At 30.0% G+C, this 22,366-nt stretch overlaps 2 protein-coding genes and 2 non-coding genes across 5 annotated transcripts; all 4 read right to left on the reverse strand.

Moving 5' to 3' along the window:
• Positions 1-3,042: 3,042 nt before the first annotated feature.
• Positions 3,043-5,356, reverse strand: LOC148206711 (CASP-like protein ARALYDRAFT_485429). Of its 2 annotated transcripts, none has more exons than XM_088104629.1 (3): positions 4,959-5,346; positions 3,500-3,632; positions 3,043-3,418 (listed from the first exon to the last, which is right to left on the reverse strand). In XM_088104629.1, the coding sequence occupies exons 1-3, from the start codon at positions 5,126-5,128 to the stop codon at positions 3,224-3,226; spliced, it is 498 nt and encodes a 165-aa protein (XP_087960755.1). In that variant the 5' UTR covers positions 5,129-5,346; the 3' UTR covers positions 3,043-3,223. The 2 variants fall into 2 exon arrangements, with proteins under 2 accessions (XP_087960755.1, XP_087960756.1); XM_088104630.1 differs by having other exon boundaries at positions 3,275-3,434; positions 4,959-5,356.
• Positions 5,357-11,266: 5,910 nt separating this feature from the next.
• Positions 11,267-13,291, reverse strand: LOC124843817 (oxygen-evolving enhancer protein 1, chloroplastic). The gene is made up of 2 exons (XM_047320639.2): positions 12,992-13,291; positions 11,267-12,199 (listed from the first exon to the last, which is right to left on the reverse strand). The coding sequence occupies exons 1-2, from the start codon at positions 13,223-13,225 to the stop codon at positions 11,441-11,443; spliced, it is 993 nt and encodes a 330-aa protein (XP_047176595.2). The 5' UTR covers positions 13,226-13,291; the 3' UTR covers positions 11,267-11,440.
• Positions 13,292-21,088: 7,797 nt separating this feature from the next.
• Positions 21,089-21,165, reverse strand: LOC124843819 (small nucleolar RNA Z105). Its single transcript, XR_007029312.1, has one exon. It is a non-coding gene; the product is annotated as a small nucleolar RNA Z105 (small nucleolar RNA).
• Positions 21,166-21,238: 73 nt separating this feature from the next.
• Positions 21,239-21,326, reverse strand: LOC124843820 (small nucleolar RNA SNOR75). Its single transcript, XR_007029313.1, has one exon. It is a non-coding gene; the product is annotated as a small nucleolar RNA SNOR75 (small nucleolar RNA).
• Between the last annotated feature and the right edge of the window lie 1,040 nt (positions 21,327-22,366).

Below are 22,366 nucleotides of genomic sequence, written 5' to 3' on the forward strand. Positions count from 1 at the left end.
CCCCTACAATGCTTCTAAGCTCCGCCACTTCTTGTGAGAGGTTGTGATGTGAAATTAATGAAAGACCAAACTATTAAATACATCAATAAAATAATAATGTTGAATCTATTTAACAACTTATGCAAAATATACATATTGATGTTTTAAACTGATAAGATATTCCTATTGATGACTAATAAAGAAAGGAACTTGAAATATTATGAGATGAAAATCTTAATAATGTTACTAAAGCACCTTAAGTTTAACTTAGGTGGTCTAATACAGAGAAACAACCTTGTAATAAGTATTTTCCTTATGAGTTTATGATGTTGATAAATGAGGAAGAATCAAAGTTATTGGATGCAAGGATGAGATGAAATTCTTAATGATAATCATACTTTTATTTAGTGAAGTTTCCTCGTAATGAAAGGCCTTTTGATGATAGGCTATAAGAAAATTATTTTGACCATTATTACCTTGTTAGGATTTTTTTTATGATAATTTCATTATCTTGTTGTATATCAATGATGTGCTTATTATTGAGATATATTGGAAATATCCATCAGCAGTTGTTCAATGATTACTTCCTCTGTCTACTATACTCATAAAAAACTATATAATTTATATGAAACATATAAGTACTCAAAATTCACTAGTACAAAAACAATGTATAACGGTGACGCGTTCAACGTCCAACCACTGAATAACCAACGTTACGGTGACATTTTTGTAAATAAATACAATTATTAAACGTCGTTAAGAATTGTAATTTGACGTAAAAGATATAATGTGAACTGGATAAAAAAAAATAGTAGAATCTGAACTGGTAGGTCTAAAGAAAGAAAGAACACAACACAAGATAGAAAATACTCCTATGATATTTGTGGAAATGTAATAGGTTTAAACCCTCCCTTGGTCCTCAAGTTTGTATGAAAATCTCAGTTGGGTCCTCAAGTTTTTTTCTGTCTCAATTGGGTCATATTTTTTGTAAAAGTGAGCACATTGTACCATAACCGTTAAGTGGTGTGAGACGGCGTTAAATTGGTGTGAGCTGGATTTTTTCATTTACTGACGTGGCATTGTGCACTAAAATTGAAAGGCCACGTGGTGATGTTTTGACTAGAACCAGATCTTCTCCTCCCTCCCCCTCTGCTTCCTTCCATCGGCGCCACCCACCAAAAATTGTTGTAAATTTGCTAGCTCTTATATCTTCTGGATTGTAAATTAGCAGGTTTTGCACTGTGGGAACTGTTATTCTGTGCAAGAAACTCTCATTTTCAAGTTATCAGTGTTTTGCTTCAAGTGGGTAGGGTAAAGTAGTGATTTTTGTGGCCTCAGGTTTGATTTGTCGAATTGAATTGAGGGTTTATCTGATAGTTAGATTTTGTATCTTCTTGGTGTTTTATGGATGGGTTATGTGTTTTGTTTTCTGATTTGTGACCAAATCTGGGTTGCTATTGTAGCTAATGTTGTGATTTATTTTGTGTGACATGAGTTTAGTGATTATGGGTACTGAAGAAGAGGATAATAAGATAGAAATATAGACAGGAAATTTTATGACTTCATACTCTTTCCGTAATCTTTTCTGTATCATCTAATAACTTTTTCTTTTCACTATTTATTTGCCTTCTCCCCTCATTGCTTCCATATTCTTGATGATGATGATGATGATAGATCTGGCATACCTTACAACTAGTTATTCTGTTCTAGTCCCTTTCCTCTTGATCACAGTATCTAACAATTAAAGTCCCGATTTTGCCACAATTTGAAGAGAATAATAAGATAGAAATATAGAAATCTGGGAATGCTGATAATGGGGTGAATGTATTGAGACCGGGAACTGGTTCTGTGAGAAGGAGGGTTAGTTGGTTAGTGGGCATAATGGGTGGCATGTGTTGCAAGCCCTCTGCCATTGAAGACAGTAAGGAGAGTCCAAGGGAGCGTTTATCGAGCAAGGCTGTGTCGGACTTGCGTGTATCTAGGGGAACTTCATCGAGGAGGGAGGAAGTTTTTAGGGTAAAAGATAGATATGATAACAATGAGGGAAGAACGACATTGATTGATAAGCAAGGGAATGGTTCTGCTAGAGTGCAAGGTGATAGTATTGAAAGAAAGAGGGAGAAAATGGAATATGCTGTTGCTCCACATCCGGGGATTGGTAGTGTTCCCAAAGCCATGGAAGGTGAACAGGTTGCAGCTGGGTGGCGCCGATGGAAGGAAGCAGAGGGGGAGGGAGGAGAAGATGTGGTTCTAGTCAAAACATCACCACGTGGCCTTTCAATTTTAGTGCACAATGCCACGTCAGTAAATGAAAAAATCCAGCTCACACCAATTTAACGCCGTCTCATACCACTTAACGGTTATGGTACAATGTGCTCACTTTTACAAAAAATATGACCCAATTGAGACAGAAAAAAACTTGAGGACCCAACTGAGATTTTCATACAAACTTGAGGACCAAGGGAGGGTTTAAACCAAACGTAATATATAGAAAGTTCTCTTCATATTTCAATTTCGTAACCCATGCACTCTCTTATTAACATCAAGCATATGATATCAAAAGCAGAAATAATTTTAACAAAATAGAAAATACTCCTATCCAGTTATTTTAACAATCACTCCATCGACCTCTGCTCCAAAACTCCTGCAAGATACATGACAGTTAATGGAAAAACTTTCTTCTGATTACTAGCTGACAGTTATCACTAGTCACATTATGAGAAAAACTGCACAATTAAAGTTTTTTTTGCTTTAAGTAACCGCCACGCACGCTCTATTCAGAGCTTTGTTATTGTATTCATTACATTTACATCCAGGGGTGATAACAGGTTCAACTCTGAAGTTAGTGCATGATGCTCGTCTGATGCAACAAAGACAGTTAAAATGTGTGCATAAGATAATCTCATAGACAGTGTTGGAGTGTGTGCACCAAATTTTGCAGGAATATATATATATGTATAAACTTTCAGTATCTATATCAATACGAGACAACACTCAGGAGGCATGGGGGCTTTATATCTTACAATCAGTATCTAAAATAGAGACGAAAAGTAGCAAGCAGTAGAAAACCAAGACAAAGAATTTTGATATTTCTCTTGCCTGGGAAAAGTAATTATTACATTGTTGGGTATAGTCATGATGATTTTATTCACATGGAAAGAAAAAATATCTTTACAAAAGCAAATGACTTCGTCATTTGCACCCTTTTGATTAGAGCACATATGAACAGCAAGCAAGGTAGATTTTACAAAGAAGGGAAAAGCCAGAAGTTAAACAGGCAAGAGGCTGATGAAAGAAACCAAGACAAGAAGGCCATAGCAGCAGATAGTTGATATCTACCGCATAGCTTTGCTGGGCAATAGGATCGATCGGCATCGAGCAGCAGATCTGTGACACTGGCTGTTGAACATGCTGCAGCTAATGACAGATATGACAAAATCTGGAGTGTACAAAAACTGTAATATCATTAGTGCTTTAGTATAGCATGGAAACAGTTTTTGAGGTCACAAATTGCACGTACCATGTCTCCCAAAAAGACTATCATTACGAGTCTTCGTTGGAGGGGTAAACATTTTATAAACACAGAGTATGCATCCACAACCAACAGTGTTATGCTCCAGGGAATTACCAAACCCATGACTGTTACCAAATAGCTGTGAATACCATAAACAAACACAGGTAAAAACTCAACTCAAGCACATCCTTACAAGATAACCTAAACAGGATATAAACCCTCAGACATTGCCAATGCAACTTTTGAAACTGGGAAAACATGCGTATACCAAAATCTTTTACCTTCTGCAAGCTTTATACATGAACAACGACTCCACAAAGAAATATGTCGTGTTATCACTCTCAAACCATGTTGAAGTGAAAATATAGAGCGATTAAGCCAGCATCATAGTTATCATAATTGCGATAAAATTGCACTACACGGATATGGAATACGAAAATAAGAAACATTGAAGTGAAAAACGGAAAAACAGTGCCGTCAACATTGAAATTCACTCAATTATCCAAAAGGATTTCATTTCAACAAAAGACAACTTGAAATAGTTCATTTTTATCTTTTCTACTTAAATGCCCCCAAAAAAATATAACGACTTTCTACATGCCAATTCAATCTGATTTATCTTCACCTATAAACATGTGCACTTCCCCAAACCACAAATCAGAACCTAATAATATTCAATGTTTCCAATAACCCTCTTTAAAGTCTCATAAAGGCATTTCAATGCAAAAGTTGAAAAATACGGATCAGCGGCAACAGATAAGAACTCACCATTTCAAAATGTGATTTTTTTTTCTTTAACCAGTTATTCTCTCGATTTGTTTTTAAGGATAAATTTTTTAAAGATATTTGTTTTTATTTCAGCGTTGTTTTCAAAATCTAAGATGATATTAATTAACCATTTTTATTGATTTAAATATATGTATTTATTGCGATATAGAAATAAAAGAATAATTAAAGTAAAGAAAATTTATTTCAATTCTTTGAAAGAAAAAGGGAGTAATAACCAAGAAACCCACTCATTAACTGTGTGCAACCCCCAAAATTAATTGAATAGGCCACTCAATTTTACTGACTTTCTTCCACAATCCCCCCCTTACCTTTACTCATGTTTCTTGCCCACAGTACACCACTCTCTGACACACCAATCACAAACTCACATAAATCCTCCAACACTTAAGTTCTGAAACAATTCATGACAAGCACAGATACATGATCTCAAATTCAATTCTTGCATAAAACTCCAACATCACGAAACAAAAGCATCCCCAAATCAATTACCCTTTACAAAATCAGATAATGGGGCATGATGAAATCGGCAAAAGTTACCGAATTTGGTGAAGCAGTGAGTGACAGAATAAGAAAAGACCCCCAATTGGGCATATGAAGAAGATGAACAACATGACAAAACCAAAGTTAGAAACAGAGAGAAAGAGAGAAAGAGAGAAAGAGAGAGAGAGAGAGATACCAGAAAGCAGTGTAACCGTAGAAATCAACATCCAAACACATGAATAGAAGGGAAGCTGTGGAAAAAACTGTTTGACCCAATCGGAGAGCCAAACTGGCGCTGCTTCCAAACGCCCCTGGCAGCTCCTCCATTCTACCATGGTAATTCAACCCAAAACATGCCCGTAACATGAACCACCTTAAGATTTCAGAGTAGTATTAAGAATAATAATAAGGTCGGGGGTAAGAGTGTTTGTGTATGATGTGTATTGTAAGGGTAAGAATTAGTGTATGAAAGGCATAAACGAATAACAATAATTAATAAATAATGTGATGACTAATCTCAATTGGAGAGGCGAATGAGTTCTTGCGATAAATAAAGTAGGTGTGGATGGTTCTTAACCGCTCCTTCTCTTTCTTCTTCTTGTTTGGAATTAGGTTCAATGGTTTTGTCGGCGCGGTACCTGGCTGGATTCGCTTACGTGGCACTTAATCATTCTGTCTAAACTGTACTACAAATAATTGCCTAAAAAATAACAACCAAAACTATGAAACCAAACCGGGTTGTAACTTCTTCACTTTAACACCACACTGTACAATTAAACCGAACATTTAAAATTCTCAGTTTTTACACACACAGTTAGCATAGATACCCAGTTTCAGTGCCCCCATAACAGGAATCTGACCAAAACCTGTACTATCAATATGGTTGACAGATTTTTTTCTTTAAATATATAACCAACTAATATATATTAAAAACACTTGAATTAAATTTACTGATTAAACAGAAGATGTACTGCGTACTGTACAGATGTACTCAATTTTTTTTATTTCACACACATATAAAATTATGCAAATAAATAGTAGTGCAACAATACTATATTTTTCTAAAAAATAGTCAGTTACTTCTACAGAATAGGTTAATAACACCCTTTTGAATTTATAGTCTAGCTTCACAACTATTTTTATTAGTTTTTTTATTTAGTGATTGAATTTATATTTTAATTCAATATTTTATTATTATATAGAGTTGTTAAATGGAAATAAGAGAAAAATGTGATTGTAAATTTTTTTTTTAATGTTTATATAATAAAAAAAATATTATCTATTATTTTACTATTCTGATGTCAAAATAGTTATTTATAAGAGAAAATCGGATATTTTTAAAGACAAAGAGGAAGTTGAGAAGAGATAAATAGATTATGTGAAGGAGAGAAGTTAAGTTTTAATAAATATATACCAGGATGATAAGAAGTTTGGAAGACTAAAGTAGAATTAAGAATGAAATCTTTTTATCATAATTTTATTTAAAAATTATTTGTTGAACTTTTTGAGACATTTTTTTAAGGTTTAAAGCATTTAACATTTAAAAAAATTAAGAACCTAAAATAATTAATACTAAAATAATTTTTTTAAAATTGTTTTTTTTTTAATTTAAAACAAGGATTTTACCTGTTTAGCTGGCCGACATAGACCGAAGTAAAATGGAAGTGCTAAAAATTACGTGGTGAAAGAATTTCAACTTACGTGTATACATGGAAAAAAAACAAAAAATAAGTTTTATTGAGCATAAACTTTGGTCGTTTGAATAGTCAAAATGGTACATGAATCCATAACAAAATATGACAGGAATATTACTTTGTGTATATGCAAAAATCATTCAGACGGTAAGGTTCCTGGATGGAAGAGATTTGGAAGGAAGGAAGGAAAGAAATAAGAGAGTTATCATAATAAATATTTATATCCTACAAAGAAATTCTTAATGGAGAAGTGAAGGAATTTAATGGCCGTATCAAACAACAATATTTGGTTCTTATGTATGAGATGAAAGAGTAAAAAACAATTTGTGAAAGATGCAAAGAGATTTTAATGAGTTCATCAAAAAAATGGAGGTGATATATATTCCTTTCGTAGAGATGAAGTTAACATGGTTCAAACCAATAATAAGGCTAGAAGTCACATTACGAAATATTTTGTGACCAGGGGAAACGGATGGAATGCTGGCAAGGAAGCATATACAACAACTTTGGAAAGGAACTTTGTATACCAATGTTCGTTGTTGTTGACAGAAACAAAGAAAAATTGGGTGGAAAAACATTTAGGGTTATTAATTATTGAATACCAAAGACTCCAAAAAAATAATTGTAAGAGAAGAGGTTAGAAGCTGGAGGCATATACTTATAATATCATCATAATGTATTATTGAGTTGTTGTTGGGTTGTTGTTAAGTTGTCACCGGTAGTCGAGTTGTTATGGACCTATTATCGAGTTGTTGATGTTACCAAACTTATCATGTGATGTCGAGTTTGTCATGTATTGTCGAGTCTTATAATATATGTATTTTTTCGGTTTTTTCTGTTGTGCCTCATATCTTATATATTCTTTTTTTTCCTTTCCTTTTGATTACTTTATTATGTAATTTCAGGCACATGTTATTCTTCTCTTTTTCCATTGTCTTTTTCATAAAGCTATGAGATCCCACGATGGTATCAGAGTCTAATATCCAAACAACCCAAGTGGGTTGTTACCATGGTGAACTTGACATTGTAGAAGCTAATAACACTTAGGGTGTTAACAATTTTTCGACCCAAGAAGCTTACTATTGGTTGTCTTTGGATTTTCAAAATAAAATATAACTCTTATGTGTGGATCGTTACAAGTCACGGCTTGTTGCCAAAGGATATAACCTTTAAGGTTTAGACTTCCTTGACACCTTGCACTAGTTGCCAAACTTACAATTGTTCTTTTCCTTTTAGCCATTGTTGTCTCTCAACATTGGTTACTTAAATAATTGGATATCAATAATGTTTTTCTATATGGTGATCTTTAAGAAGATGTCTACATGAAGATTTTGCCTAGCCTTCAAACCTCTTCCAAAATCAAGTTTGCAAATTGCAACAATCATTATATGGTCTCAAGCAAGTGGATCGTAAATGGTAGTTACACCATTTTACACTTTTCCATAGTTACAAATGATGTCTTTCTGATCACTTTCTTTTTCTATAACACATTAATGAGAAAATCACGACACTTCTCATCTACGTCGACGACATCATTATCACTAGAAATAACAGCGAGGAAACTCGACGCATCACCAACCTCATTCTTTTTTTCATATCAAGAACCTTGCAGACTTGACATATTTCCTTGGTCTTGAGGTTTCTTGCAACTCCAAAGGTATTCATCGTAGCCAACGTAAGTATGTCCTTGATATGCTTGCCAAAACCTGCTTACTTGATAGTTCACCTGTGCCTACTCCTATGGTTCCTAAACAATCCTCTCTAGCTACTACTTAACCTCTGAATGATGTTGACAACAACCTCTTATCGTCATCTTATTGAAAGCCCATCTATCTTACCACCACTCGTCCTGATATAACCTTCATCATCAACCATCTCAGTCAATATCTTTCTGTACCCAACTTTTCTCATCAACAAGTTGCTACTCATGTCCTTAGATACCATAAAAGTATCCCTAGTTTTGGCGTTTTTCTTTATCACAAATCAACTCTTCATCTTAAAGCTTTCTACAACTCTGATTAGGCCACATGCCCTGTTACGTGATGCTTTATCACTAGGTTCACTATTTATCTAGGTAACTCCCTTATATCCTAGTGATCCAAGAAACAACACATTGTTTCTCTTAATTAGTTCCTCTGAGGCAGAGTAGTGATTTCTTGCAAGCACGACTTGTGAACTCCAATGCTTAACCTTCCTGCTTCACGATTTTCGGCTTCCTCTCATTTCTTCAACACTTGTTTACTATGATAACCAATGTGCGATACAAATAGCTTTTAATATGATTTTCCACGAGTGGACCAAGCATATCGAGATTGATTTCCATCTCGTTCATGAAAAGGTTGATGCGCGATTGGTCAAATTACTTCCTATTTTAGCATCCTTACCAATTTCTCATATTTTAACTAAACCCTTACCTTGCCATTTCGTTCATGAAATAATTGTTGCGTGATTGATCAAATAACTTCCTATTTCAACATCCTTGCCAATTGCTCATATTTTAATTAAACACTTACCTCCTCCATCTTTCCAAACTCTCTGTTCTAATCTGGGACTACAAAATATCTATTCTCAACTTGATGGAGGCTGATAAGATCATCATCATGTGTTGTCAAGTTGTAGCTGAATTGCTGTCGAATTGTTGATTTTATCGAGCTTATCATGTGCCGCCAAGCTTGTTGATAGGATCATCATCATGTGTTGTTGAGCTATTGTCGAACTAGTGATATTACCAAGCTTATCATGTGTTATTGAACTTGTCATGTGTTGAAAGCATTCGCAAAATATTAATATAAATGAGTTATTGGTAGGACGAGAAAAAAATAGAAGTAAACTTATTTCAATTATAATACTTTTCTTAAAAGAACATTTACTACCAACATATCTGATAATAAAAAATCAAAATAGGGAACTTGTTGAGTTCGAAGGTTAATTTTTTCAAAAGGTGATTTGGTATGAAGACATTTTATATACACTTTTAACTCAATAATTTATATTATCAACCTTGCTTGTAGTGCTTATAAGCTCATCTTTAGAACAATTTTTGTAAATAAATTTTAGAATAGGATTTTGCTATAAATGTTCTTAATTGCCTTCGGTCTCTTCGTACCAAAGAGACTCCTTTAATAAAATGTTAACGACAATACTATTGTAATATAGTTTGTTATTAGATTCTGCTAATTAAAAAAGTTAACGACGATAATATTATAATATGATTTTTATTTATTTTATACAAGGTTGTAATAAAACTTTTGATACTGTAACAGTCCTGTAATATATAAATAATCAATTGAATCCATTCTATTTGTTATGTCAGTTTTAGGTAAGCAAATTTCTTATCAATTAGTTTTGTAAAAATAATTTAATAAACTTGGTTACTTATAAGTAAACAGTTAAACATTAAAAGTTATACAAAACTATTTTGAGAAACTGTAACAACACACACCCGTCACGACCCACATATCTTATATAAATTCTACACCAATTAATGCTACAAAGACAAAATAAAATAAAACACTGAAGTAATTGCTGAACTCACAAGTCAAGCTCTACGCAATAAGGCCATAAAAGGTTAGTTGAGTCGATTAGGTTGGGGTTTATATCCTAGATATAGTTTCAATTTATTTGTAATTTCAATTTTGTTGGTAAGTAATATGTTAGAGCTTTCATGTATCTATTTTTTATTTTGTTAATCCTATTTATAATTTTTTTTTATAAATGTAAAATGGTGAGTAACTTTTATTATTTTTATTAAAAATAATTTATATAATAAAGATAGTTCTATCAATGGTAATAAAGAATGACCTCTAAGATGTAAAAACAAAAAAACAAACATAATGACCTTTAAAATATTTTTAATAAAAAATAGTAAAAGTCACACGTTTTAACAGAATTTCACAAATTTTAACAAATGCATACAGAATAAGAATTTCAAAATTTTTAACAAATACATATATAATAAGATGATGAGATAAAATAACTATCATCCATATGATGAAAATATTAAACTACATGACAAAAAAAAGTATAAAAATACTTAATAAAAAAATTTTACACCTGAATAAGCTTTTAATATAAATTCTATATCATTCTTCATCTTAACTTTTGTATGTACTTTAAATGTTAATATTATATACATTTATGTTTTATTTTAATTTTTAGCATCATACAATCATAGTATTATATTTTTTAATATTATTCTATGTTATTTAATTATTAAATAAATTTATTAATATCGGTATGTCAAACCATCCAACTAATCAGTTAAATAACAGTTTCATTTTAAAACATTGCAAACAAAATATAAAAATAAATCATTTCACTAGAACATGGTAGATCGAACAACCACTCGTTTGCCTAAAAGACCCCTTATGTTCTGTAGATTATCGTGATCTAAAAGGAGATGCTAAATGAATTGTAGTATTTCATTGACCATCCTAGTTGATGCTATATTTCAGCAATTTGGGTACTGTTTGTCTGTCTAATACCCCTCCCAATATGCTATAGTCTAATTACATAACTTAGTTGAAAATAGATCATGATGATCATAAACTGTTTGATAATTTCTCCGACCGAAAACTGAGAAAGTAAGCACATATGCTTGTGGTCAATCAACCGAATATAGAACATGAATAGTATCCTATTCAAGTTCATAGGATGGAAAAAGATGAGTTCTCTGCAGAGGTCAGTTATAATCCTCTTCAAATGCAGTGTTTCCTTGGTTAGTAACATATTATATGTAACGAAGCATATTATACGATGCAATTGCAACTACTAAGAACTTAGGCTCCAAAACTCACACACGCCATCAATGTAAACCTTGAAATTTTAAGCATTGTAATTGGAGGTCGATATAATAATATACAACCATGACAGTACTCTGAGTAGTGCTAGGAAAGTTGGGTCAAGGGATAATGCAGCAACACGATGGAGTCACAACAAAATCTGAGCCAACAAAAAACACAAAACAAAGCATGAAAGAAACACTCTATGACTCAAGTTGAGCGTACCAGACGCCCTGGATCTTGACATCCTTTGGGGCCTTTGCTCCCAGATCAGTGTCAGATGGCTGAACACTCTCGAACACACCAATAACCTCACCAGTCTCAGGCTTGGTCTTGGTCACACTCAAGGTGATTTTTCCCGTGGATGACGAGGCACTTTTGTTGTTTTCCTTTGCAAGTTCTTCCTCATCTCCTCTTCCACCAGCAGGCAAAGCAACAGCATTGTCATAACCTGTGGAAGCACCCCTTCCCTTGGGGTCCAAGAAAGAGCTTCCACGGTATGATGGCACCAGAAACTGCCCCCCAAAGCTCTCTGGCTTCCCGGACGCCACCAACTGCTTGATGGTGAAGAGGAAGGGCACACGTTCGCCACCAGGTAGCTGAACCGTCACGGCTGCGTAGTCAATGCCATCTTTCTCCTCAAACTTGACTGTGCCATCGGGAGACACCTCAAAGGGTCCCTCGATCTCATCAAGAGTGTAGGTCAAACGTGTCATGAGCTTTGTGTTTTGGAACTCTAGTGGGGCGTTCTTGGCCACACCCTCAGCCTTCACTGTGAATGAAGTGGGCTCAAGGCATAACTTCTTGGCGTTGTATTTGCCTGCCTTAAAGGCAAATGAGTCCACTCCACCTTCAATGGTTGGACACTGGTTTGCTGTTCCAGTCCCCTTCACTTCCAGGTAGGTCTTGCTCTGGATTTCGTCGAAGGTTAGCCGCTTTGGAACACCTTCAGCACTTGCCCCCTGAAGGTTTTAATACCTCAGTCAAATTAGTTCTTTAAACATACAATATCACTTTGTTCAGACCACCTTTTCTAAAATATACCCATCAGTTAGCTCACTCTATTTTTGTTTAAAATCTATCAGAACTCACAAGGCCATGTCTTAGACTCTAAACAATATGATCTGCTGAATTCTAATAAATTTCATCCTATAATAAAAAGAAATCTAAAATGAGTGTATTGAAAAGTAGAACATATGTGCATACAATCAGTAAATTAGTCCTGAATGAGTGTATTAGGACGGTGAAACTAGTCTTCATAACATGTTATACGAGGACTGACTTGACCGATGAATATTCTAAGTTGGGATTTACAAGGTTAATTACTATGCTTGGCACTGGCAGTGACCTGGCTTCATAAATCAGTAGATATCTTATGATGAATATTCATCACAAGACAAAATTAAACTACTGGCGAATAAAATCATTGATGGTTTCTGTGCAACATTTGTCAACCACATCCTTAATTAAATGGACTGTTACTACTTACAAGCCAGAGATATTCGTCTGATGTATCCTATTAAAACGTAAAGAAGAAAAGAAAAAAATTCAGCATTCCATAAGAAAGATGAACATGGGTGCTCTTAGGCCTAACCTTGAACTTTACTATCATGTGGGACTTCCCAACAAACAACATGGTATACAAGTTTTTTGGTATAAAAAATAGAAAATATGAGAGTAAAACTGTGGGGAAGTTCATGTAACAGTTAATGATAGAATAGGTTATGAAATTGGTAGAAAAGAAGAGCACGTACAGAGACAACAAGAGCAGAGGTGGCAAGGGCGAATCCTGCAATTTTGGTTGCGTCAACACACTTTTGAGCTAAGTCCTTAAGGTCGGTCTGAAGGGAGCATGAAAGCTTAGCTCCAGCAGGTTCCAAACCAAAAGCCTTTGAAATGGAGTGAGGGGACTTTAGCTGCAAAGTGTTGGTTCTGCCCAACTTGGTGGCTTGCATGAAAGTAGCGGCTGGTTGTAGTGACGCTGCCATTGCCACCAATTCCTCGGTGTTTGTGTGTGTGAGGTCTTGAAAGAAAGCAGTTTGTAAGTGTTTTTGGAGAGTGGAGAGAGTACAATTATTTGGTGGCTATGGTGTGAGTAAGATAACGGATAGGATAAGGTAATCTCCTATTGGATGGCTCATGCTAATGCCGATGCTGCTGTGGCTTGCCACATTGCAAGCTTCTCAATTGGGATCAAGATACTATCTGTCACCATTTTGGTGACTAGGATCACATCCACCACAAACTAACACGCTTAAAAATAAACACCAACATGGATCCCAAACACAAACCACGAATCCTTGTTTCAGCAGAAACATGGTCCAAAATATACGATATTTTAATAATGGTTTATGTTAGCCTTTACCCCCGAGGAATATGTTTCTTCCAACACAAAATAATCAAAACTCCACACTTTTTAAATGGTTTCAAACTCAACGTCTTTTTATGTATAAGAATCATAAATGTTTTTTCTCAATCAATTTTTTCTACTGTATGCAGTTTCTAATGCATGCATGTTGTCTTCCTATCTCATTTTCGTTATACTTCATCTCAAATAGTCTTTAAATATGTCATGTAAATTTCAAACATATATTTTACTTTTTTTATATTATTTTTTTTTTTATAAAAGAATAGGCTTTATAGGAACATTTTGCAACATGTATTTTTTATATGTAATAATAAAACTTAAGGATAAAGACTGTAATCATACGCTCAAAAGTTAACGTGTTTTATTATTTATATTACTCTTTGTTTCATATAAAAATTTTAGAACACAAATGAAGACCATATTAGTACAATGCATAATCATTATAATTATCACAGTCTTTTTAATTAAAAATTATATATATATATATATATATATATATATATATATATATATATATATATATATATATAAGAGTTTAAAAAAGAATAAATAATCAAATAAGCTTTTGAAGTAACTCGTTTTAATAAATATAGCAAATAGCGCGCGTAGTACTTGAACTTAGCCCCCTTAACATTACGAAATAATGTAAATATTTTTATTATTCAGTATTTTGTAATATAAACTTAATTAGACATTGATTATAAACTACTTTTTTTTTAATTTTAGTTAATATTTCAACCAATAATATATTACAAATATTAAGAAATGTATTCATTAAAACTACAATGAAAGAAAGTATTAAAATTATAAATATAAATACTAAGTTATCTAGATAATTAAGAATACCCTTTTAATGTTAATTATAGAAAATATTTTAGTAGTTTATCTTTAATTCCTTTCACCTTGTGAAAAAAATGTAAATATGCTTATTATGCAATTAATGATTTTTTTATTAATTCAGATAAGAAACAAAGTATATATTAAGTATAAAAAATGTAACTATTAAATTTCAGTTTTCTTATTTAATCATTGGGAAGTGTACCTGTAAAATATTCTCAGCGCTTTGTATTTAAAAAATAAAAATCCTTTAATTCTTATAAAAATAAATTAATTATATTCTTAATTTTTATTTTATTCAAATTATTTTTTACTTTTTTAAAATGATCCAATCAGATCTATTAGATTAATGTTAAATTTTTGTTAAATTTATACATCAAATCATCATTTAAAAATTAAAATTAATTTAAATATTTAAACATTTAAGTTGAGTGATTTAATATATAAATTCTAACATAAATTTAATGAAAATATAACTGATCTAATTAGATATTTTAAAAAATAAATTAAATTAAATAAAAATTAGAAATTTAACTAATTTTTTTATACAAATTAGAAGATAAGAAATATTTTAGCCAATAGTAATTAATAGTTTTTAGTGTAAATATCATACACGGATCAATATTAATCTTGATAAGTTATTATGACATCATTTCAATCTACATATTAATCAATAAGTTTAGGATGAATGTGATACGCATACATCGATAAACATTAATTGTATGATTTAATTCAGTGCAATTTTTATATACCACTGAAAAAAAAAACAAGGTTTTAACCTTTTTATCTTAATTTGTTGTTGATGAGCTGTCACTGAAAACACGATAGTTTAAATCATGTTCATGATTGATAACAGTTGGAGACTTTCAAGGTTAGTTGTTATTTACAATTGTCATGAAAGGACTATGATTGGAATATATAGCATTGTTATATTTGTTGTTTTCCTACTACTTGCGACCACTATTTTTTTCAAAGACAGCTAAGTTTTAATGGTCGTTGAATTGGTGATATGATGCTTGTAATAATAAACATTGGCGTATGTATTTTATCTTAATACTGGTTGAATTTAATAACTACCTTAACTTGTACAATTCAAGGATCCTTTAAAATCATTACTAGAATTTCATTAAAGTATATAATCAAAATTATTCATTAATCAAATGTAAGTGGTTTACTAAAAAATTATAAAGACTTTAATTTAAAATATAAGTTAAATATTTTTTTTATTTCTTTATTTTTAACAAAAATTAGAATTAATCTATCTTTAAAATTTTGGTCCAATTTAATTTTTAACTTTAAAAAAATATAAATTTAGTTTTTTTAATAAATTTTTATTAAGTTTATTTGACATTTTAAATAACATTTAAAACATCAAATAAATTTAACAAAATTTGTTTAATAAACTAAATTAGGTCAAAGTTTTGAAAATATATTATTTTCAATTTTTACTAAAAATTAAATGACTAAAAATATATTTAACTTAAAATATTCAGTGTATTCTTATCTTTATTATTATTTGTGTTTAATTTTATATATAAATAATTTTTTTTAATATTTTCTATTTATTATCTAAATTTATTGTATTATTAAAAGTAATTAACGGATATTAGGGATAATAACCCGACCCATCTAAAAGAATTTGCTAGTTACTTGTCCCTTTATCTATCGAGTATCCATAAGAAAATATCTGCAAGTTTTTTTTATATATATTTTTCAATTTTAAATAAAGTTACTTAAAACCTAATCTTTAAAATGTAGAATTAAATAAAAATTATTTTTAAATTATAATTCAAATTAAATTATTTACTAAAATTTTAATGCAATTCAAATTTGAATGAATTTTACCAAAATATAAATTTTAAAAAATTAATCTTTTTGAAAATAACATCAATTTTATAGATTTAAATAAAAAAATATAAACATATGAAGTCAAAATTTTTTTAAAAAAATCAATAATTATTTTTTTATCACTAGTAGCTTTATTTTGATCACTTCATGATAAAAAAAATACTAAAATAAAACTCACTGATAATTATTTTCTAAAAAAAATTTAAGAAAAATAAGTATAAGCAAGTAGTGTGTAGAATATCATTGTACATGTACCTACCCTATTACCAATGGGTAATTAAATATATTTGTACCATTATCTACAAGTATTAATTTGGTATTTTGTCAAAAAAATTTATTCAGAGTATGAATTTTTTTTATCATCCTTAATGACAATATAAGAATTCACTCATAAATGTATATTAATATAAGATATATTACTGGTCAAGTGGAGACCGACTAGAAGATAGGATTAACCTGAGTCCTAACATTACACAATCCCTTAGTCTAAGACTTTTCAATCCAAAGGCTACTCATATTCTTTGTTTCCCAACATTTTATACCTGAAGGTAAGTTATATTTAGGGTTTGAAGTTTAAGACGAGCTTTCAACGATCTATATATTTCAAGAATCATCTCTCATCTCAAGTATATTAATCAAAATCGGATTTGACATCATAATTACCTTTTTGTCTTGACTTTGTTAACTTATTTCTATATTTTCTTAATATGTTGTTTAGTTAGACTTAACTATACTTTTTACCAATGGGAATCAATAGACTAATACAAGGGAATTTTGTTAAATAGTTGAACACCTACTTAATAAACCTACTTTTTATTTTGACAAAAGAAAAACCTTTGCATACTTGATAAATTACTTCCTTTTTACCTAAGCAATTCAGATAATAATCGAAAAACTTTGTATAACTTTGACTAAAACATTGGACAATTAAGGTCGCCTCTTCTACTTTGATAAAACAATTAAGGTCATTATCGCATAATTAAGATTGACTCTTTTACTTTGATCAAGGGATTAAGATTTTCTATTTTATGAGTTTAAACATTGCTCCCTTTATTTGCACCAATATTAAAATGAATATTAACAATATTTCATTTTTTTGCATTATCTTTCCATTAGCAACTCTAATCCATAAGCTCTTTCTTCAAAACTTCACATACTCGATAAGAACTTGTCTATCTAGACAATAATTTGTTGAATAATCATATTTGCTTCATCTCCATCTTCTTATGATATTGTCTATAATTGTCCTCATTCTTTAAGAGAATAATTAACTTTAAAAAAAATGAGCATGACCATTTTGACCTATCTTGCGCTGGCTATCAAAATGTTCTAGTTAAAAAATAAAAGATCCTAAACTAAAGTATATATTCTTCTTTTTTTTTCTTTTATCGGGACTCTAAACTATTATTTTCATATGAATATTCCTTACTCATTATCTATATCATATTTATTGATACTCCATTAATGTTATTAAAATTAATTTAAATTTCTTAACGAAAATATTATAATTTACTTATTAATTGTACATTAATATCAAATAAATAAGATATTGATTAGGTGGAGATCAATAAAAAATAGGATCGGACCTGAATTCTAACACTACATTCATTAACTATGAAATGTAAAAAGTCTTTTAAATACATCAAGGGTCCTAAAGTATATTATAGGTATTAACTAAATATATTTTCAAAGTGATTTTAAGGTAATTAAGTGCATTAAAATTTAACAATTATATCTTCGTAAAAAATCATAATATTTAATAATTTTATATTAATCTATGACAAAAAATAATTAATTTAATAATGAATTGGTCAAATAAAGTGAATTGCCTGCTCTTATCTTTTTTAATTTTAGTTTACATAATAATCTTCCTATGCTGTGTTCAATGATATTTGCATTCATGCCTTTAGTTTGTTTATTAGACTAAGTTCAATAAGAAAGAGTTTAATACAATTAATTAACATACAAAAATGTAAAAGTAATATGTATATATTGGAATTGAACACATTGAGGCTTGTTTATGTAAGCTTTTACAATCATAAATTTAATATGTGCTTTAAAATGTTATTTCTGGAGTAGACACAAATAAAAAAAAAGTGTATTAGTTAAAGTTATATAATGTTAATGTAATAGGTGTAAAAAATAATTTTTTTTACATATTTACTATTTATTTAAAGTATTAGAGGGATTTCTTATGTGATATCAAGTAAAATCATCTAATGCTATGATCATATAAGAACATAAATAATAATCAAAATGCTTGTGTTGAAGATGATTATTGTAAGAATTATAAAAGTTTGACAATTTATTTATTGAAAAAACATTTACCGATTAATATATGGAAGAAAATAATTATATTTTCTCTTTATCACCGTACAATTGTTGTTGTATGTTTGTGTTTCAACTTCATAGTTGTCAAATGAATTATAATAGATTCATTCCATTTGTAATTAGTTCAAACCCTAGATTTTTCAATTCATTTCTAAATTATGGAAACTCATCTTTCATTGCAAATAATTAGTCAAATGATAAAACAATTCATCACATTGGCTCTCATATACATGTTATGTAAAGTTTTTAGTATAATTTGGATTAGTAAATAAATTCTTAGCACTTTTGTCTTGACAATTTTCTTTCACCTTGTAATATGATGATTCATACTTTGAACATATATTTTTTCAACACTTTAAGCTCTTTTCTATATAATATGCATTAACACATATACATGTATGTATGTTTAGGGTTTCAATATTGTTCTATCTACACATAAGTTATATGTGCCCAATTAATCCAACTTTGATTCCTATATGTTTTGTACATATATAATGAACATTCAATTTTTGCATCAATGTATAAATCTCATGTAACCTTATCCCATACAAAAGGATTTACTTTTCATAATTAATTATTAAATACAAATTTTGGTTAACATTTCTTATATTTCACAAAATTTGAGTAGCATTTATCCTTATACATACACTATTGTAAAACGGTTATTTTAAAATATAAAGCTTTTTGTAATTAACATTAAAAAATATGATGATTGTTTTGTAATTATTATATGTACATTATTATAATAGTTTTAAATTATCATCATATTCAACTATGATTGGTTTTTAATTGTAACTATACACAATAGTTTTTAGTCATATAAATGTTATTGTATGATTTTTTTTCTATTGCACAAAATGCATTAACATTTCATCTTCACTTTTCTTTCATTTTCTTCTCTTACACCTCTCACTAACTCCATTGATTCACCTCGACCAATGTGCTTCGATTATCAGTGATATTGTGAAAAATATAGTTTGGTTTAAAATTGTTTGTATCAATTATTTTTTTGAATGCATTATAATTACATAAGGTATTTTTATTTACAAATAATATCAATATAACATACATTTAAGTAGGACACAAACTTAATTTTGCAACCATTGCTAAATAGTTTTATTTAATATAGACTCTCACCTAACTTTTGTGATCAATAAACATATACAACATCACTTAGGTTTTGGGGAATTATATGTGTTGGGTTTCTTATATTACCAATGATTGATACCAGGGCTGATTTAGTTGGTTTAGCAAACCTAGATCATAATTAAATATGATTACAAGACCATAAAAATTTATATGAACCCAATTTCACATTGACTTGTGTTCAATCTAATTTCTATTGATATTCACCAACCAGAACAAGATTAAAAACTTTAAATAACTAAATTTTTTTGTTATTAAACAAATACTTAAAAATTGTCAAATAAACCTTCAATATATATATATATATATATATATATTATTTATACCATCATTTCTTATGGCTTGCTTTTAATCAATTTAATATGTCAAAAACATTTTCTTCTATAAATTCATTTAAACCCAAAAACATTTATTTTTATTCAAAGTTAATTTTTTATTTATGCTACTATATTAAAATGATTACTATTTAATAACCACCTTTCTAAATTCAAATCATTATTCATTTATCAAAACACATAATTATTTTAACTCTATAATAATTTTATTTAAAGTGAAAAATAAAATAAAAAAGTTGTTGTAACCAAAAAGAAAAGTTCATTTATACACAGTTATAGAAATAAATTTTATTTATTTTATAAAAAGTTTTATGATTAAAATAAATAATTAAGTCTAGAAAACATTTAAATTGAAAAAAAATTAAATTTTAAAAAATAATTGCTTTAAACATAAAAGTAATTAAACAAATATTTTAATTTTAAAAAATATTTATTAAAAAAGAAAATTAGAAAATAAATATCAACACAAAAAAATATAGTTAAATATAGGTATATATAATAATAAAAACATTTTCTAATTCTATTTTTTAATAACTTTCTTAATTGAAATAATTAATATTTAATTAAAAAATATTTATATAATAAAAAAGTGATACAAATTATTTATTTTAATATTTTATTAAGAATAGTTATTTTATAGTTTATTAAATTTGTTACAATTAAAAAAAAGATTAATAAAAATTATCAGTATCTCCTTCCTACTGATGTGGATAATGCAAAGAGCAGTTACCATAGCAAAATCCTGTAGAAGTTTCAACGTTCAACATCCTATCCTATTTCTTCTTCAGAGAAATAAAAGTAACTCTGAAACATTCTACATAAATGGAATCACCAACCAAAACAGGCAAAAGACTCGAAAAAAATGATGAAAAAGAAGAACAACAGGCTTGATTGCGTTTGAAAAAAAACCTTGAAAAACTCAACACTTCACACACCATCCGTACCATCAGCGCTACACAGTTGAAAACTAATAACATAACCGGCATTCAGAATGAGTAGGAGGATTAGATTCATCATATGAATAATCATATGAACATATTCAAAACTATCATCATCATGCCAATTAATCACCAAAAAAAATTTAGATGAATTCAAAAAAAATAAATTAAATAGCTTAATGGAAGGGAAGAGTGGAATCCTCTCAGACAAATGCCTCGATTTGTCGTCAGAATTGTAAGAATGGATTAGATCGGACTCGTCATCATTATTTGATCATCACCGAGAAAACCACACCTTCACCGTAAGTTCACCGAAAAAGCGATTCACAAAACAGTATAAACTAAATCTAATCAAGTAAATCGAACACATAAATACAAAATACAAAATAGACTAAAAATAACAACAAAATTTTAAAAAGTGAAACTTTGTTCATGCTTCCTGCGCAACTGAGTTGTTAAAGAGGGATCACAGTTTCGCTTTTATAGGCGTTTGGATCTGTGAAGGAAGATTTAGGGTTTGACACAGCCGTAAGGGTTTAATGGCTTCATTTACTGGCCCACGAGTTGAATGGGCCTGATCGTCTTAAAGTTCGTTACATTTACATATATTTCACATTTTTTTAATACTTCCAAAATACTCTTATTTTCTCTCATCATAAATTATCATTTCTTTCTTTACATTTTATGAAAATTATTTAATATAATATAATTTTTAGAATATAAAGAATAAATTTTTTAAAATAATTTTTATTTTACTCTTTTGTAATTAAAATATTAGGCAAAGGATACAGAAAGCAAAATGGAGAGAATAAAAAGTATGGGCCATACTTTAATTTAAAACGCATTGGGCCTAACAAATAGATGAAAATTGGAAATTACTTCCTGCACCCTATCACTCTTTTTCCTGCATCCCATCATTTAGTATCCTTCAAACTTTTATTTGAAAGGACCGCGATATTCCAACAACCATTTCTTAACACTTTTTTGACAACGCCACGTGTCCTATTTTCATTGGTTTGGTTTAAAAAAAAATATTTTATAAAAACCTTCGAAATGAAGTCCGTAACCCTTCTTTTAACTGAAAATCCGAAAATACCCCTTTCTCTGTTTCATTGGAAACGAAGTTCCCGTCTCGTGAAGGTCCCGTCTCCGTCTCGTGAAGGTCCTGTCTCCTGAACGTGTTTCGTGCCTCTTGACTTAGCTTTGTATGTGATTGTTCTGTGTGCGTGGTGTTGTCTCCCTCCATTTTCGTAAAGGTGGTGTTTTTCGTACAAGTTATCGTGCTGAATGGCAAGGTCCGGTGACCATTGTCCGACGACGGAAATG

This window comes from Vigna umbellata, chromosome 1, assembly GCF_029865625.1.
Source record: "Vigna umbellata cultivar VRB3 chromosome 1, Vumbellata_1.0, whole genome shotgun sequence".
NCBI classification, from domain to species: Eukaryota; Viridiplantae; Streptophyta; class Magnoliopsida; order Fabales; family Fabaceae; genus Vigna; species Vigna umbellata.

Coding starts and splice junctions, on each gene's coding strand:
- LOC148206711 (XM_088104629.1), bottom strand. CDS start 5,128: ATGTTACGGGCATGTTTTGGGTTGAATTACCATGGTAGAATGGAGGAG. Junction 3,633..4,958: donor TACGGTTACACTGCTTTCTG/GTATCTCTCTCT, acceptor TGGTATTCACAG/CTATTTGGTAACAGTCATGG. Junction 3,419..3,499: donor TAGTCTTTTTGGGAGACATG/GTACGTGCAATT, acceptor TGTACACTCCAG/ATTTTGTCATATCTGTCATT.
- LOC124843817 (XM_047320639.2), bottom strand. CDS start 13,225: ATGGCAGCGTCACTACAACCAGCCGCTACTTTCATGCAAGCCACCAAG. Junction 12,200..12,991: donor CCTCTGCTCTTGTTGTCTCT/GTACGTGCTCTT, acceptor TAAAACCTTCAG/GGGGCAAGTGCTGAAGGTGT.